Genomic DNA, 16,520 nt, shown 5'->3' with positions numbered 1-16,520 from the left:
AGCATCCCATCTAAAGTAGCACCTCCTTTTATCAAAAGTTATTTTACTTATGTGTTATTGTCTGCTTCTTCCCACGAATGTGTTTCATGAGAAACCATCACCCCTAACTCACCTCTGCCTTCTCATTCTCTCTCCCCTGATCTGCTGTTAACTCTTTTTCTCAATACTCATTACCACTATATATATAGGGCATATCCATCTCCCCTGAGAGAATAATAGCTACATCCAGCACACAGTAGATACCCAATGAGTATTTCCTGATCAACATATTTGGGAAATTAAATGAAAAAATGCATGTAGAGCACACAACAGAGCACCTGGCACATAGTAAATTTCAATAAATATTAGCTGCTACGATGATGACAACAAAGACTACCAGGGCAACAATCACAAGCACAACTATGAAAGGCAAATCCTCTGTGCTCTTGAACCAATTCCCTTCGTGCCGTCAGAGACTTTCTCTCACTAATTGCATATCCCTCTTTCCTCTTTACAGACTCCTTCCCTTCAGCTAAAATGTGCAATATTTCACCACCATTTTTTAAAAATCAGTTAAAATATACTTTTCTTAACTCTGTCTTATCTTATTAAGTATAGCCAAGTATCTTCACAGGCTAGCTACCAAAAAAAAAAAAAAAAAAAGCCTATACTAGCTCACAGTTGGTTAAACAAACAAATCTTGAATGATCACTCATTTTTATTTACTATTTTTTTCTATTAGCTAATTTCTTCAAGTTGAACAAAACTACTTAATATTTGCATGGTTAAAATATTAATAATTATAGAAGATTACACAACGTAAGGTAGATATATTATCTCTGTCCTCCCTCTCCAAGGAAATCAGGTATATGTTGTGTATTTTTCCAGAAATTATGTATGCATATCCAGACATATAAATATCCTTTAAAATATTAAATAGGATCATATTGTGAACACAATTCCACACTTTGGGCTTCTTTCAGGTTATGAAACACCTTGAATGGCTTTCCAAAGTTCACATCAAGAGCTATATCATTCTTTGTACTGGCTACATAGCATTTAATTGTATTGATAAAATGCCATCTATTTAACTAGCCTCAAATGCATTATTTACTGGCATTTAACATGTTTTCAGCCATTTCCTATTGTAAACAATGCTGTAACCCATATACATATATCCTTGCACAGTCCTTCAAATACATGTATAGATAAATTCTTAAAAGCAGAATTGCCTGCATAAAAGGCACATGTGCCTTCAGTTTTTTATTGATATTGCCCAAATATCTTCCAAATAGTTTTATTAAATCACTAGAATTTTCTAGTCCTCTAAATAATGAACAATTATTAGTAACTGCAGGTCATATTTTTGGTGAGGGAAAGGGAATAATTCCTGAAGCTCCTTAAATATATTAAGAAAGGGAATGAAATCACTCCTCAAGAAAATATTAATACTTTACCATGTTACATGTTTTTTAAAAAGAAAGCAGCACTATTTCTGGGAAAGAATTATTTTTCCACTTTTGCTAATAAAAGTTCACCTCATTTCTGTTTTTTTAGTCCTCAATAATTCTTTTTCTGGGCAACCTGGGTGACTCTGTCGGTAACGGTCTGCCTTCAGCTGAGGTCGTGATCCCAGGGTCCTGAGATCCAGCCCGGCATGGGACTCCCTGCTTGAGGGAAGCCTGCTCCTCCCTCTCCCACTCCCTGTTTGTGTTCCCTCTCTTTGTCTCTCCCTGTCAAATAAATAAAATCTTTAAAAGTAATAATAATTCTTTTTCTAAACCTCTTAGGAACTCACAGCCAATGCAAACAGGAGCTGAAAGAAAAAGGAAAACATTAAACTCGGTTTCTAAGGAGCACGACAAGAGTCTTACGTTTCTGGGCAGTGCAGTGACTTTCAATTCTTGTCGTTAGAGATGGTTTTAATTAAAAAAAAAAAAAAACTGTTAGTGGATTCTTTTAAAGGTCTTAACTCTTGCCGATGAAAAAATTTTTTCTCTGCCTTATTTTCCCTACAGATTGCAAACTCTTAGGGTGAGGTGGAGGACGGGGTTTGTAAACGGCTGCCTGCATTTCAGGCGCTTTTAGCGGATAATAGCTGTCCCAGCTTTAGCCAGAAAAGCCGCTCACCTCCTGCTCCCCTCAGCCCGGCTCTGCGACTACCTACCCTGTCCCTTCCACATCCTTTAATCCCCCTCCACCCTTTATCCGTGGACGCGCCGCCGGCCTCGCGTCCCCCGCGCTGGGCGCCGTGGAACAATCCGTGACGTCATGAGGCCGCGGCTCAATCAGACGCGGCGTTTGCGAAATTTTAAACTTAAAGGCGGGGCGACCCGTGCTCTCCGAAACCTAGAAGGTAGAGCGTCTGGGCCAGTTCTCTGGGGTCTAACCGGGCAGGATGGCGGAGGAAGGGGCTGTGGCGGTCTGCGTGAGGGTCCGGCCGCTCAACAACAGGTACGTAGGCCAGACCGAGACCGGGATCCCGCTGGGGCCTCGGGTGTGGGTGAGCCGGAGAGTTCTCGCTGCTCCTTCCCGGTTGCGCGGCTTGGGATCTCGGCCCCTTACCGGCTTTGTGTCCCTATCTGTAAGTGACGGAGAAGGATCGGAGGATCTGGAAGATACTTTCCATCTGTAGGAGTCTCTTAAACGTGTAACTCAGGCTGGCCAACGTTAAAGACCTTGCCGCTGGCACTGCACGGCCTTTCTCCATCTGAGCCTCCTTACCACGCCCCACCCCATTCCTTAAAGGAAGTCGTATCGGGTAATTCTTACAGGCACTCATCACAGTTGGTCATTTTGCACCTAACTCTCTCTATCTTCACTGTGTATTCCTTGAGAGCAAGGACTAGTCTGTCTTATTGCACTGTATTCCTAGGCACTCAAGACTTCATTCAGTCAATGACTGAATTCAACGTCCGGAACGTTGAATGGCTGAAATTTATCAATCCTTTTTTTTCTTTTCTTTTCTTTTCTTTTTTTTTTTTTTTTTTTAGTACAGTGTGCACTATTCAGCAGACACTACTATCATTGCCCCTGTGGATCCACATTCTAGGAGGGCAGACAGGAAATAAAGTAAAAAATATAGAATGTTAAGTTGACATTCATGTCACGGGAGTAATAAATGCTGTAGAGAAAAAGCAGAAAGGGGAAGAAATGAAGTCTTTACTTCTCTAGTCTCTGGCCCTCACCCCAGAATACTAACATACTTTGTGTTTGAGAAATATTTGTTAAATATCACAAGGTATTTAATAAATGACAATATCAAAATGAGGAATTTCCTATTTTTAAAGGGCTTCTTATCTAATGCATTAGGAGACAGTTACATAAAGAAACCATTACAATACATGGTAAACAAGTGTTATGATAGGTGGAGAGTGTTTGCTAGAGGAGTCATTAATCCCTCTGAGATGACACCAGTGATGGGGGGTGTCAGGAAAATCCTGACACTTCATGAATTAAAGAATAGTTAAATAACTAAATGGAAAGGTTAGTCAGGGTATTCCAGACACAGAGGGGCTGCATTTCTTATTTTGATGGGGACCTCCAAGTAGCTGTATGGAGTTAGGTATATATCAGAATTTAGAGCAAGATAACATTAAAGAGGGAAATAAACATGATCCAAGTCTAGTGTGCCATATTAAAAATTTTAGGTGGTCTTTTTAAAGTTTTGAGCAAGAGGGACGTAATCAGAGTTGCACTTTGAATGTATCTTTTTACCAACCAGTACTGTGTAGGAGGATGGAAATGAAGAACTGGACAAGGTAATCCCTATGAGAAGGCAGGAGGTCACTGGCCCCCGCTTAAAAGTGTAGACCCCTCAAAGGTGGATTTTCCATATTTCTCATATATAGTGTAAGTCAATACTGTCTTTTAAAATATTCTTCAGAAGATGGAATCTTTTAACTTATCTGTCATATAACATGACTTCTATGATCAGTTATACTAAAATGCAGTGTTTTTATTGTTTCAGAGAAGAAGCTCTTGGAGGAGATACCCAAGTTTACTGGAAAACTGACAATAATGCTATTTATCAAGTTGATGGCAGTAAATCCTTCAATTTTGGTAGGCTTATAATAGCATCAAAAGTTAATCTGTTATCCTTTTCCTATTAGGAGTAAAAAGGCTTATCAGTGATAGTGGATTTGTCATTAAAGATCAGACTAAGCCTTACATAAACTGCTTCAGTAGAAACTAAAAAATTGTTCATGCATCATGTATGATAAGTTAGATAATAAACTGATATTTAAAATGAAGTTATAGTCATAGTGCCTTATGGTTGAAACTAACATTCTTTCCTTTCTTCACTAGTTTTTTTGTGGACTAAAACCCCATAAACCCTAAAGTATGTTGCTTAATGTCAATTCATGTTTATGATCTTTCAATTTAGTACATATTTCCCACAGTTATTTTTGAGAAAATTCTTTAAAGAATAAATAGTAAAGATAGTCCTTCATTGTCTGTTGGAATACAGCAGAGACCTACCCTGGCCTTTGTGGAACTTATCATATGGTTAGAAAGACTTTAAACAAGTAATTATACTTGTGTTGACATAAGCTTTGGGAGAATTTATAGCGGATCTAACTAGTCTAATAGGGTGTCTAAAAGGGTACCACTGATACTGGGACCTGCAGGATAAGTGAGACCTAGCTACGGCAGAGGGACAGGGAGATTCTGAAGGTTGACAAGGCTGATTTGTGTATTGATTTAATATGGATGTATTGGTGACAGTGTGTCAGACACAGTTCTAAGCGTGTCATACAGATTAACTCAATCCTCCTAACAAGTTTATATTGTAGGTACCTTTCTGTTTCAGTAAGAAACTGAGATAGACCTGGAGTCACACAGCAAGCAAATGGAAGAGTCAGCGTCTAAATCCAGCCACACTAACATGCTGCCACTTAGGCACTTCAGAACAACATTGAGGTCTTCTCAAGAACTTCAGGAGAAAGAATGGTTAGGTTGTTGAACTGGCATTAAACTAGAAAGCCATCATAAAAGGTTTTAGAGCAAAGATCTATAGAAGAGAAAACACTTTCTGGTAAAGGACTGTTTTAGAGCATTAATATAATTTTTAAAAAGGTAAAACAATGTATCCCAGAGATTAAAAAACCAAGAGTGAGGGATACACAAGCATTCAGACACATGAACTATAGATTCTCAGTAGCTGTGTATGTCCATAGAGGATCTAGAGTTATCCATCCATCTAAAGCAAATGGCATTAAGATTTGAATCATCCTACCATCTCTCCTTGCTCTGAAATCATAACCCCTAAGCCGCCTTCAGATGGCACTTTGGTTTTCCATTTTGTTCTGCCAACAGGGCAGATGTGTAGTTGGAATGTAAGCAGTCTGACTATTGAATTTCTTGTTAGAGATGGATACATTTCCTTCCTGATTTACAAATCCATTTCTTGTGAGATTTTTAATCTCGAGGCCAGCATCGAAAGAGTAGGCCATTCTTAATATGCTAATTATGCTAACAAAAGCAGAGAACCACATCCTAAACTAGTGAACTCATCAGCATGAATGCTACTGTAAACACAGCCTCCTTTAGCAGCCAGCCAACTAGTCATTCCCTATAACCTTTCAGCTTTTTTCAGGTCTCCTCCATATGTGTGCATTTCTCAGTTTAGTTTGAGGTAGACCTTCTTGTCAAATATGTTATAAACTTTAAAATTTCTCAAAGCATAGTAATAGTTCACATTTCATAAGTATTAACCATATATTCATAATAATTCTATGAGGAAGAGAATACATATCCATTTTGCAGATTAGGTAAGTGAGGCACAGAGACATCAACCACCTTGCCCAAAGTCACACAGCTTATAAGTGGTGGAACCAGATTTGCAGACAGTCTGATTCTATACCCCTGAATTCAGCCACTATGCCCTACTGTCTCTTGAAAACACATAGGATAGCTGAGAAGTCTGATGTGTATTTTTTCTTTGTGAGGACCAACACATCTTACCTTATAGAGAAGTATATTTTCTTTTTTTTTTTTAAGATTTTATTCATCCATTCGACAGACAGAGATCACAAGTAGGCAGAGAGGCAGGCAGAGAGAGAGAGGAGGAAGCGGGCTCCCCACCGAGCAGAGAGCCCGATGCGGGGCTCGATCCCAGGACCCTGAGAGCATGACCTGGGCCGAAGGCAGAGTCCTTAACCCACTGAGCCACCCAGGCGCCCCTAGAGAAGTATATTTTCAAAGGACCAATAAGATGAAGAGAATATTGTGTCCTAAATATTTTATCTTACCATAGCCTGATAATTTTATTTCTTTGGACAACCACTAAAAAAACAAAGTTAATTTGTTTGATTTAACCTCTGTGTGTATATGTATGGTTTTTTTTTTTTTAGATCGTGTCTTTCACAGTAATGAAACTACTAAAAATGTGTATGAAGAAATAGCAGTACCAATCATAGATTCTGCCATACAAGGCTACAATGGTTTGTATTCACTGTAGAAATATCTTAGTATCAGTTCTCTATTCAAGTTTTAATAGTTTTACACCCAATAGATTCATTTTTAATCTTTGCGTGTGTGTGTTTTGTTTTTACAGGTACCATATTTGCCTATGGTCAGACTGCTTCAGGAAAAACATATACTATGATGGGTTCAGAAGATTATTTGGGAGTAATACCCAGAGCAATTCATGACATTTTCCAAAAAATTAAAAAGGTAAATATACCTTAGCTAAATTTCTGTTACATACAAGTAAAAGTATTAATAGTCTCTTGTAATGATGAAAGGAAGTAGATTTATAGTTATCTCTTCATTAGCCATGGGTAAAGAAGGCATAACATAGATTCACTTTTTTTTTTTTTTAAGATTTTATTTATTTATTTGATAGAGATCACAAGCAGAGATCACAAGTAGGCAGAGAGGCAGACACAGAAAGAGGGGGAAGCAGGCTCCCCGCTGAGCGGAGAGCCCGATGCGGGACTCGATCCCAGGACCCCGGAATCACGACCGGAGCCGAAGGCAGAGGCCTTAACCCACTGAGCCACCCAGGTGCCCCCATAGATTCACTTTTTTCCCCATAAACTTACTTTGTAGAGCCTAAAGTCCTTTCAGTCATTCACTTGAATCCTGAAACAATACTAATCACACCAAAAAGTAGGTGTTGAGGAGCAAGAAAATCTTACCAGAATGGTTAGGTCCTCCTTGCTTTTGTTTAAAAAGTAGAGGTAGAGAAAAGGTCAGAATAAGCAACCTAACTAAAAGTTGGTTTTAGATTTATTTTTTCATTACTGTTTTAATGATTTTTAATGTCCTTATTTGAGTATCTGTTGGTAGGGTTTTATTTTGAGTTTAAAGAGTTGGACTGGCCATTCCCCTAATTATTTGATACTATACTTTTCATTATTCCTGAAACATATTTTTATATTTTTGTGTTTATCATCAATATTAAACCATATGAGGTTTCGTTTCTTGTTTGCTTTACAAAGACAATTTCTCAGAATATTTTAATATTTAATGCTAGCACATAAATATTCAATATTAGGTTTTCATAAATGGATGATCTCTGATGTTTTTATACATTTATTTTTCCCTCTAGTTTCCTGACAGGGAATTTCTCTTACGTGTATCTTACATGGAGATATACAACGAAACCATTACAGACTTACTCTGTGACACTCAGAAAATGAAGCCTTTAATAATTCGGGAAGACTTCAATGTGAGTAACAGAGTTGAAATAGCTCTAAAAATAATTGCTTATTGGGATTATTGTTCTTGAACATTTACCTTTAATTTCTATATTTTTTAAACTATCTCCTGTTTTATGGTTTATTTTTTCTTTCGTGTTTATAAAAACAACATATGAACAATATGTATAATTTTAAACATTGGCAACTGTAATATTTTGGTGTGAGTACCTTAAAAAAGAACACGATGGAAGTATCAGGTTAGAATTTGCTGTGCTTTGGTATAGGAAATAACTGTACATATCATAAGTTTACTTGTTATTTTCATACATTTTCCACCAATAACTTCCACAAATGAATTCTATAATAGTTGACAACTTCTTTTTGAGATGCACACTTTTTAGTGACTTCTCCTCTACTCTTTTCATAATTAAACTTGTTTCAGAGGAATGTGTATGTGGCTGATCTCACAGAAGAAGTTGTTTACACATCAGAAATGGCTTTGAAGTGGATCACAAAAGGAGAAAGTAAGACTTTATAGTGTATTTCCCCAAAACGCTTATAAAAAGTATTCAGTTAAACGTAATTAGGCTTCAAGTCACACTTTTCACTCTTAAAAATAGAAGTTAATGTTTTTCTTTGGATTTTAATGTACACAGCTGAAATATGACTTACTTTTTACAGAGAACAGACATTATGGAATTACAAAAATGAATCAAAGAAGCAGTCGCTCCCATACAATTTTTAGGATGGTAGGTAACTCTCTGTTTGGCCTTTCCAATTAAAAATGCACTAATTTTTTTACAAGCTTTCTTTTCTCTCTAGATTTTGGAAAGTAGAGAGAAAGGGGAACCTTCCAATTGTGATGGATCCGTCAAAGTGTCCCATTTGGTGAGTATTGATGGACCACGGCACTGTACTGTATGGGCCAAAGCGTAATTTAATTTGGCTGCTGAATGTTTGGTTTCATAAGGACTGTTAACTGAATCAAACAGGCAAAAACATGTATAAATTGGTAGTTTAACTAGTCTCATCAGTAAACATGTGATTACCTAGCTAAAATGTAGGAAGAATTCAGAGGGTCTTTCTTCCTTTTATGTATGGCTGCCTTTCCTAAAATTTAGATGGAAGGACTTTTCCTAACCACAGTTGTTGGGGGGAGATTTTCAATATGCATTTAAGAGTTACGAGTGTCCTTAGAATGGGGTGGGAAGAGTGTTCTTGGAACAGGAGTGGAAACCGTTCTGTTTTGTTGTTGTTGTTGTTGTTTTGTCTCAGCCAATAGAATTGAGACTCATGAGATCAATAAAAACCTAGCTGGGACTGTTAAACAGTAAATCACATTATTCAAGTATATTCTTAAATATAATAAAATATTTTATATTATAAACATAGTGTTTTAGACTATAAATTCCTTGAAGGAAAGAGTGATATCTTATTCATCTTTATAGCCTCAACACATTATACATAGTTTATATTCAATACCTGTTTGTTGAATAGTGAATATATACATTACGGAAACATTCTTTTTTTGTACCAAGTACACCTTCCATTTCCTTCTTGCTGCAGCGTATCATTTCTCTCTCTTTTTCTGTGCTTCCTTCCGTTCCTTGCCAATATTCTCTGTTTTCAAGGTCTAAATTTTTTAGCATATGGGATATGACTTAGGATTACTCTATCTGATTTGAAAATTTCAGGAAAAAAATAATCTATGTTTTTTCACTTTCAGATTTGAAAAATCAGTCTTGATTAAATATCTAATTCTAGTTCACCTCAGTTATTTACTGTGCAGCATAAAATTTATTTTAGTATAATGGTCTTGCTTTGATTTAGCAACAACAATAACACAAAACCTAACTTCTATTTTGTCTTCTAAACCTAATCTGTGATACTGCATTACAATTTTAACGTTTCTCTTAATAATTTGTTTTTAATACTCTTGACATACTCTGTGATCCATTTGGTGACTTTTTCCATATTCTTTGATGCTCTATCAAATGGTACTGTAGATACCTTCTGGTCCAGCCCTTCACCTTCCCACTTATTCTAAGCATCATCAGAAGAAGTCTTCCCCCAAAAAGTCATTTTCGGGTTCTTTGGAGGTGGCATGCATGCATTTTCTTATTTACTTACTTACTTCCTTATTTATTTTAGTGTCTTTTGCTCTTTTGGTTCTTAATACCCAGCTTCTTTCAGCTCCAGTCCTTCTTTACTCCCTTTACTCCCTTTGCGGTTTCTTTTTCCTACCATCCTATCAAAAACATAGGAGTATTGTGCTATGGCCTTCTTACTTCTGTTTGCCCTCAGACATCATTGCTGTGTTGATGATAGTCAAATATTTATTTTATCTAGAGTTTCTGAGTTCTAATACATGTCTGTAAAGATGATTATAATTGTGTGTCCCACTGTTATTTCAAACTTCAGTGTGTCTAAAACAAAATTAATTTCTTCCTATAGTAATGAATATTCCTGTTTTCTAGTAGTACCAGTGTTGTCCTGGTCATCTAGGTCAGACCCAAGTCAATTCTGACTCATCTTTTTCTGCCTTCCCCTTTTGTCCAGGTATTGATGTTCCTTATTCAGTATTCCAGTGGGTGTCACACTCATTTAGGTTCTCATCCCTTGAATTACTATATCATTCTCCTAGACCTGGCCTCAAGACTCTGGTTTTCCTTTCTGCAGTCTGTTTGCAGATTTCTAATTTTTCTAATGTTACTAAGTACTGCCCATGTTGTTTTGCCACTCTTAACCAACATACCTTCACTTCCTTCTACTCCATGTGAGCTCCTCTCTTATGGATACATTGGGCCTCCTGGTGTCTTTGAACAGTGATACTGGTTCCCATCTTTATTCCTTAATTCATGCTGCCTTTCTCACCATTTTGCCCATTTATTATGGTTCTAGTCTTCTGTAATATAGATACCAGAAAGATTACACTTTAAGCATTTTAGAGAAAGTAGTATCTAGATAGGACATAATTAAAGCAGGAGTACATAATTACTGTCCATCCCTGAAAGTGTCCACAGAGAGAGAGAATTTAAATCTCTGACTTTGTTTTAATGCATTAAGAATATTTGCCAAAACTCCATTATGTTCTGTACATAGTACAGCTCCGAGATTCAAAGAATAAAGAAGATATCCCTCCACCACTTACGTCTCCATGACTACCTCCCTAGCCCAGGCCTCTCACTGAGATTCCTACAGGAGCCTCCTGATTGGACTCCCTCCTGCCACTCTTGCCCCTCTCCAGTCCTCCACCCAGGAGCAACAGGCGATCCTTCAGAAAGTTAAATGAGGAGATGTCTGTCACTCTCTTACTACACCCTTTCCCGTCATATTTAGGAAATCCAGAGTTCTTACTCTTCCTTACAGTACCCTGCAGTCTGACCCCTACCTACTTCTCTTACCTTATATGTCCCATCTCTCCCTCACCGTGCTGCCCTTGTATTTTTTGAATACACCCAGCTCATTACTGCTTTATGACTGGGTTTACTGGTTGTTCATTTTATCTAGAGTATGATTCCCTTGGTCTTTTCTTGGCTGGCCCTCTCTTCTCTGTCATTCCAGATCCTAGCTTAATAGGAGGCCTTCCCTAACACCTTGTCCAAACAACCTGCTCTGTACCTTCCTCTTCCCTCTTCTAGCACTCTATTTAAATTATCTATATTACATTTACCATGATGTGTTTTTTATCTGTCTTTTTCTCATTTCTCATGAACGTTCTCCTCTCCCCATCCTGTTTCATGTGTAATAAAAGCTCTGTGAGAACAGAGAACTTATTTGTCTGGTTCATTACCATATCCCTAGCACCTAACACATGACAAGCAGTTGCTTTTTTGTCAATAATATTTGTGAAATGAAGAAGAGACCCACGCTTTTAAAGATACTGCAGTGTAGTCATAGATACAATTGACTAGCTCAGCACAGGAAGTGCTAAAGAATCAGTCGTATCTTTAAAGACCACTGGGTATGCTGTTGAAAGAACAGCTCATTCAACGTGTGGGAGAGGAAGGGTAAAGGTGGCAAAGTTTTACTAAGGAGGTAAAAATCAACTTTGGTCCTGAATAAAGAGTAGGGACAGAATAGAACATTAGAACTGATTAAACAAAGGGAACGGTGAAAGGTAGCTCTTGGAAGCATAGAAATACATGAGGCATTTAGGGCACAGCGAGTAGGTCAGCTAGAATTCTGAGTGAGTAATGGGTAGATATAAGGCTGGAGCAACACAAGTGCCAGATTGTGAAGAATCATATTCACCGGTAAGGTTTTGAACTTTGTGTTCGAAATGGAGAACCTATTCTGAGAGCATTATGAAGGATATATCATAAAGAAGGAACAAGGTATACAGATGAATTTGACTCAGAAAGTGGAAAGCCTAATTAGTGGGATGAAAGACAAGCATCTAGATGGGGTATGCAAATAGGCTGTGTGTTAAAATTTATTCTTTCAGTAGTTGGGTTTTTTTAGTTCAAGTTAGCCTTAGTTCAAGTTATCTACCTTTCTTCTATCTTACAGAATTTGGTTGACCTTGCAGGCAGTGAAAGAGCTGCTCAAACAGGCGCTGAAGGTAATGGAAACTCATAAATGTGTTGTCAATGTCATCTTGTTCTTTTACAGAATAAAAAAAAAATGCTACTTACACTTTAGAAACTAATAAATCTAGTAATTTTGTGATGAAAGTCTTTAACATAAAAAGCAGCTTCTGGGGGCGCCTATGTGGCCCAGTCAGTTGGGTGTCCAACTTCAGATTTCGGTTTAGGTCATGATCTCACGGTTGTGACATCAAGCCCTGTATTAGGCTCCCACTGGGCATGGAACCTGCTTGAGATTTTCTCTCTCCCTCCCCTTACCCCTCTCATGTTCTCTCTCTCTCTCAAAAATTTCAAAAAAAAAATTTTTTTTAAGTCCATTTAAAAGCAGCTTCTGTATCTGGCAAATTATCTATTTTGGGCTTCTATAGCATCAGTTAGAAAACTAAAACCATGCAGTTGATAGGATTGCATAGCTGCAAAGCTTGTGAGAGTGCCATGAAAACCATCTAGATTTTCATAATTAGTAAGGAAATTCAGAAAGGTGGTGGAGTACAAAGTTAATATACAGAAATTAATACCTCATAATACAAACAACAAGTTAGAACATTTATTTAAAGATTTATTTATTTATTTATTTATTTGTCAGAGAGAGAGAGAGAGAGGGAGAGTGAGCATGAGCACAGGCAGACAGAGTGGCAGGCAGAGGCAGAGGGAGAAGCAGGCTCCGGGCCGAGCAAGGAGCCCGATGTGGGACTCGATCCCAGGCCGCCGGGATCATGACCTGAGCTGAAGGCGGCCGCTCGACCAACTGAGCCACCCAGGCGTCCCACAAGTTAGAACAGTTAGTGTACAAAAAGACTCCATCCATTTACAATAATGACTTAAGAGATCTAATACCTAAGTAGAAACTCAACAAAAATTACCCTAAGACCAAAATAGAGAACACTTTAAAACAGACCTAAAGGACATAATCAAATACTTAAACAAATGGAAAAGCATACTTAGATGGGAAGTTTCATAATCATGAAGATGTCAAACCTTTCTATGTCAATTTCCTACAGCCTGACACAGAGACTGCCATCTGAGCGTGGCCTATATCCACCAAACCAGTGGATCCTGCAACTAATTGGCCAAACTAATCTAATGGCCCTCTGTGAACAAGAAATACATGCTCGTGTTTTAAGCTGGCATGTTACAGCAATGTAACAGCAGTAGCTGAATCATGCCCCTGTGAAATAGCAGGTGTCCAAAATATTTGTTGTAATACTTTCTGCATATGTGGTAGATTGAAATCCTGCATGTCCCTCAGTAGGGTGTTGAGTGAATAAATTCTGATACATCCATTCAGTGGAATTTTATGCTATAAAAAAGAATGAAAAACACCAATGTTTACTGATAGGCTATATTACCAAGCTAAAAAAAAAAAGCATAATACAAATTAGCCTATATAATGTGCTATTTGTATAAAATGGAAAAGGAAGAAATAAATGTATGTGAACTTGCATTTGTAAAAATCTCTACAAGAGTAGACTAATAAAAGTGGTTTCCTGGTAGGAGGATAGAACTGTTTGGATGGAGCTAGGAGTAGGAGAGAGCTTTTTCAGTGTCCTTTTGGATTTTTTGGATATATGAGCCATGTAAGCATTAATTTAAAAATTAGAATTTTGTTGGTGGTGAGCTGATAGGAATTAATTTGATTAGTCTATAGTTGCCTATATTTGGAGGTTTGGAAAAAAAACAGATTTGAACTGAGGAGTTAGGCTCTCTTAGGAAATGAACTTTTCTTCCCTCTAATTCTTTTTTTTCTTAGCCATCTGTTTCTTTTTGCTCTTTCTCTCAGGTGATAACATTTCTAGTTTACTTAATAGGTTGAAGGAATAGGGAAAGAGCTCCTTTTACTAGAGGTATTAAAAGTGGGCTCAGGGCACCTGGGTGGCTCAGTGGGTTAAGCCACTGCCTTCAGCTCAGGTCATGATCTCAGGGTCCTGGGATCGAGTCCCACATCAGGCTCTCTGCTTGGCAGGGAGCCTGCTTTCTCCTCTCCCTCTCTGCCTGCCTATCTGCCTACTTGTGATCTCTCTCTGTCAAATAAATAAATAAAATCTTTAAAAAAAAAAAAGAAAAGTGGGCTCAGATCTAATCCAAAGCACAGACTACCATCTGACCCTTTAATTTCTAATTTCTTTTATAACTTACTGATAAATAAGTTCATCATCTAATACAGAGGTTAACTTTGGTTTTCATATTTGCCTAATAAATGCAGGTGTGCGACTCAAGGAAGGCTGTAATATAAATAGAAGTTTATTTATTTTGGGACAAGTGATCAAGAAACTTAGTGATGGACAAGTTGGGTAAGTTTATTCCATTGTACAATTACCTATTGTGCTTAAGGTTGAAAATTGTAATACTTTAGTAACACTCAAATAATGTACTGATATCTTCCCTGTATTAAAAAGCTTTTGTGATTCTGTGAGCATGGCTAGCTTCTTAGACATATGACTGTAACCTACTAAATTTACTTTTTATCTTAAATATAATTTAGTTAGTAGTTTTGATCTGCCTCGTGTAACCTGTAAAGAATTAATTTTTAAATTATACCTAATTTAAGGTTCTGCATTAAAAACCAATCACATTTGTTGTATAAAAATTCTACTATTTTTTTTTCCCAATCCCCTTTCTCACTAAGTGGTTTCATAAATTATCGAGATAGTAAATTAACACGAATTCTCCAGAATTCCTTGGGAGGAAATGCAAAGACACGTATTATCTGCACAATTACTCCCGTGTCTTTTGATGAAACCCTTTCTACTCTACAGGTGAGTTTGATTTTTATTTCAATATTGGGGAAAATCATGTTTAAGCAGAAAAAAATTACGCACTAAAATTAGGTGTCTTTTTTTAATTATATAACATACCTGCTGCAATAAAATTGACATATCGCCTACTAAATACTATTCCTTTATTTTCCCAAATTTCAATCATTCATATCCCACCTCCATAATTTTTGCCACATTCAACACTTCTTTATAAAAAATAAAAAAAAACTCACTTTTTCTACTTATTACAGAAGGAAACTGTGTCAGTCCTATGAATGAAAAAGTAGTATCACTTTCAACAAATAGGTGAACCAAAAAACACGTGTGTGTGTGTGTGTGTGTGTGTGTGTATTTATAACAAAGTAATTCTTGAACTCCTGCTAGCTGGTTGTTGCTTATCTTTGCTCTGAGCCTATGGCTTACATTTTCTGTTAAAAAAAAAAGGGGGGGTGATGAGAAGTGTCAATAGAACAGCTGTCTCAATCAAAGATTCAGTGTTATTTAGTGGTCACCTTCATGGACCCATTTACAGTTACTTCTGCTACTCACACGCTAAAAAATATTATTCTAAATAGTTTTCGAGCACTGCATCAAGGCAGTGTCAGAGAAGCAAAGTTAGAAAGTATAGTCTCTGACTTCACAATTTATAGCATCAAAATTTATAGTCTTAGAGGGAAGATGAGACCTGTCTTCCAATGTGATTGCCTTGGATTAATTAACTATTAATAAATAGACTAGAGTTTAGAGGAAGGAGAGATAATTTCAAGTGGAAGCAAAGCTTCAGGATAGAAGGGGCAGTTGTGCTGGACTTGAGGGGTGGCTGGGATTCCAGTAAGCCAGTGTTTGTAGGCTCTCTGTTGGCATCCGTCCATCTTCAAGATATTTCCTTCACTCTTCTGAGGACTAGCAGCCAAGGTAAGTTACAAGAACATAGACTAATCTCCGTGTTCAAAAGTATTAAGCCACCAAGGAAGAGTATTGATCTTTCTTTATAAAACTTAATTACAAGAAACCTAAATATTATTAATTATGTTAATTTTTTATATTGAACACTTAACACTTGTATCTTTCCCCAGTTTGCCAGCACTGCCAAATATATGAAGAATACTCCTTATGTTAATGAGGTATCAAGTGATGAAGCTCTCCTGAAAAGATATAGAAAAGAAATAATGGATCTCAAGAAACAGTTAGAGGAGGTATGTATGAACCATGTATTTCAGTAAAGATCAGGGACAGATTGAGAACTAAGATCTGCCCACATGCCCAGAGATTCTTAATTCATCAATATCTGAGGTCTGTAATCTCAGTTTAAAACATCTTTCAAGGACAGAAAAATCAACTCATAAAAATTTTGTTTAATTTACTATAAACTGAAAACTTTGGTTTCTTGAAATTATTTTAGATTTTGTTTTTCATTTCCAAAGGGCAAAATTTGAGATTTTCAAATGAGCCAAGTAGAAACATTCTTTCTAAATTGTCACAAATACATAGGGAATTAGGTTAAAAAGAAGACCATGTATAGTTACTTAAAACCTTATTTTTTGTTA

General features: G+C 37.0%; 1 protein-coding gene across 1 annotated transcript in view; it reads left to right on the top strand.

Moving 5' to 3' along the window:
• The first annotated feature begins 2,316 nt into the window (after positions 1-2,316).
• CENPE (centromere protein E) overlaps positions 2,317-16,520 on the top strand; it is an 83,335-nt gene continuing 69,131 nt past the window's right edge. The window contains exons 1-12 of the mRNA XM_080796429.1: positions 2,317-2,433; positions 3,950-4,041; positions 6,336-6,425; positions 6,539-6,657; positions 7,538-7,657; positions 8,071-8,152; positions 8,310-8,377; positions 8,451-8,516; positions 12,141-12,192; positions 14,421-14,508; positions 14,844-14,973; positions 16,050-16,169. Of these exons, the coding sequence (XP_080652555.1) occupies positions 2,378-2,433; positions 3,950-4,041; positions 6,336-6,425; positions 6,539-6,657; positions 7,538-7,657; positions 8,071-8,152; positions 8,310-8,377; positions 8,451-8,516; positions 12,141-12,192; positions 14,421-14,508; positions 14,844-14,973; positions 16,050-16,169 (1,083 nt within the window). The 5' untranslated portion in view covers positions 2,317-2,377. The remainder of the gene's footprint in view (positions 2,434-3,949; positions 4,042-6,335; positions 6,426-6,538; positions 6,658-7,537; positions 7,658-8,070; positions 8,153-8,309; positions 8,378-8,450; positions 8,517-12,140; positions 12,193-14,420; positions 14,509-14,843; positions 14,974-16,049; positions 16,170-16,520) is intronic.

The sequence above is a fragment of the Martes martes genome (assembly GCF_963455335.1).
Source record: "Martes martes genome assembly, chromosome: 2".
Taxonomy (NCBI): Eukaryota; Metazoa; Chordata; class Mammalia; order Carnivora; family Mustelidae; genus Martes; species Martes martes.
This window is presented reverse-complemented; position numbering and strand designations above follow the sequence as displayed.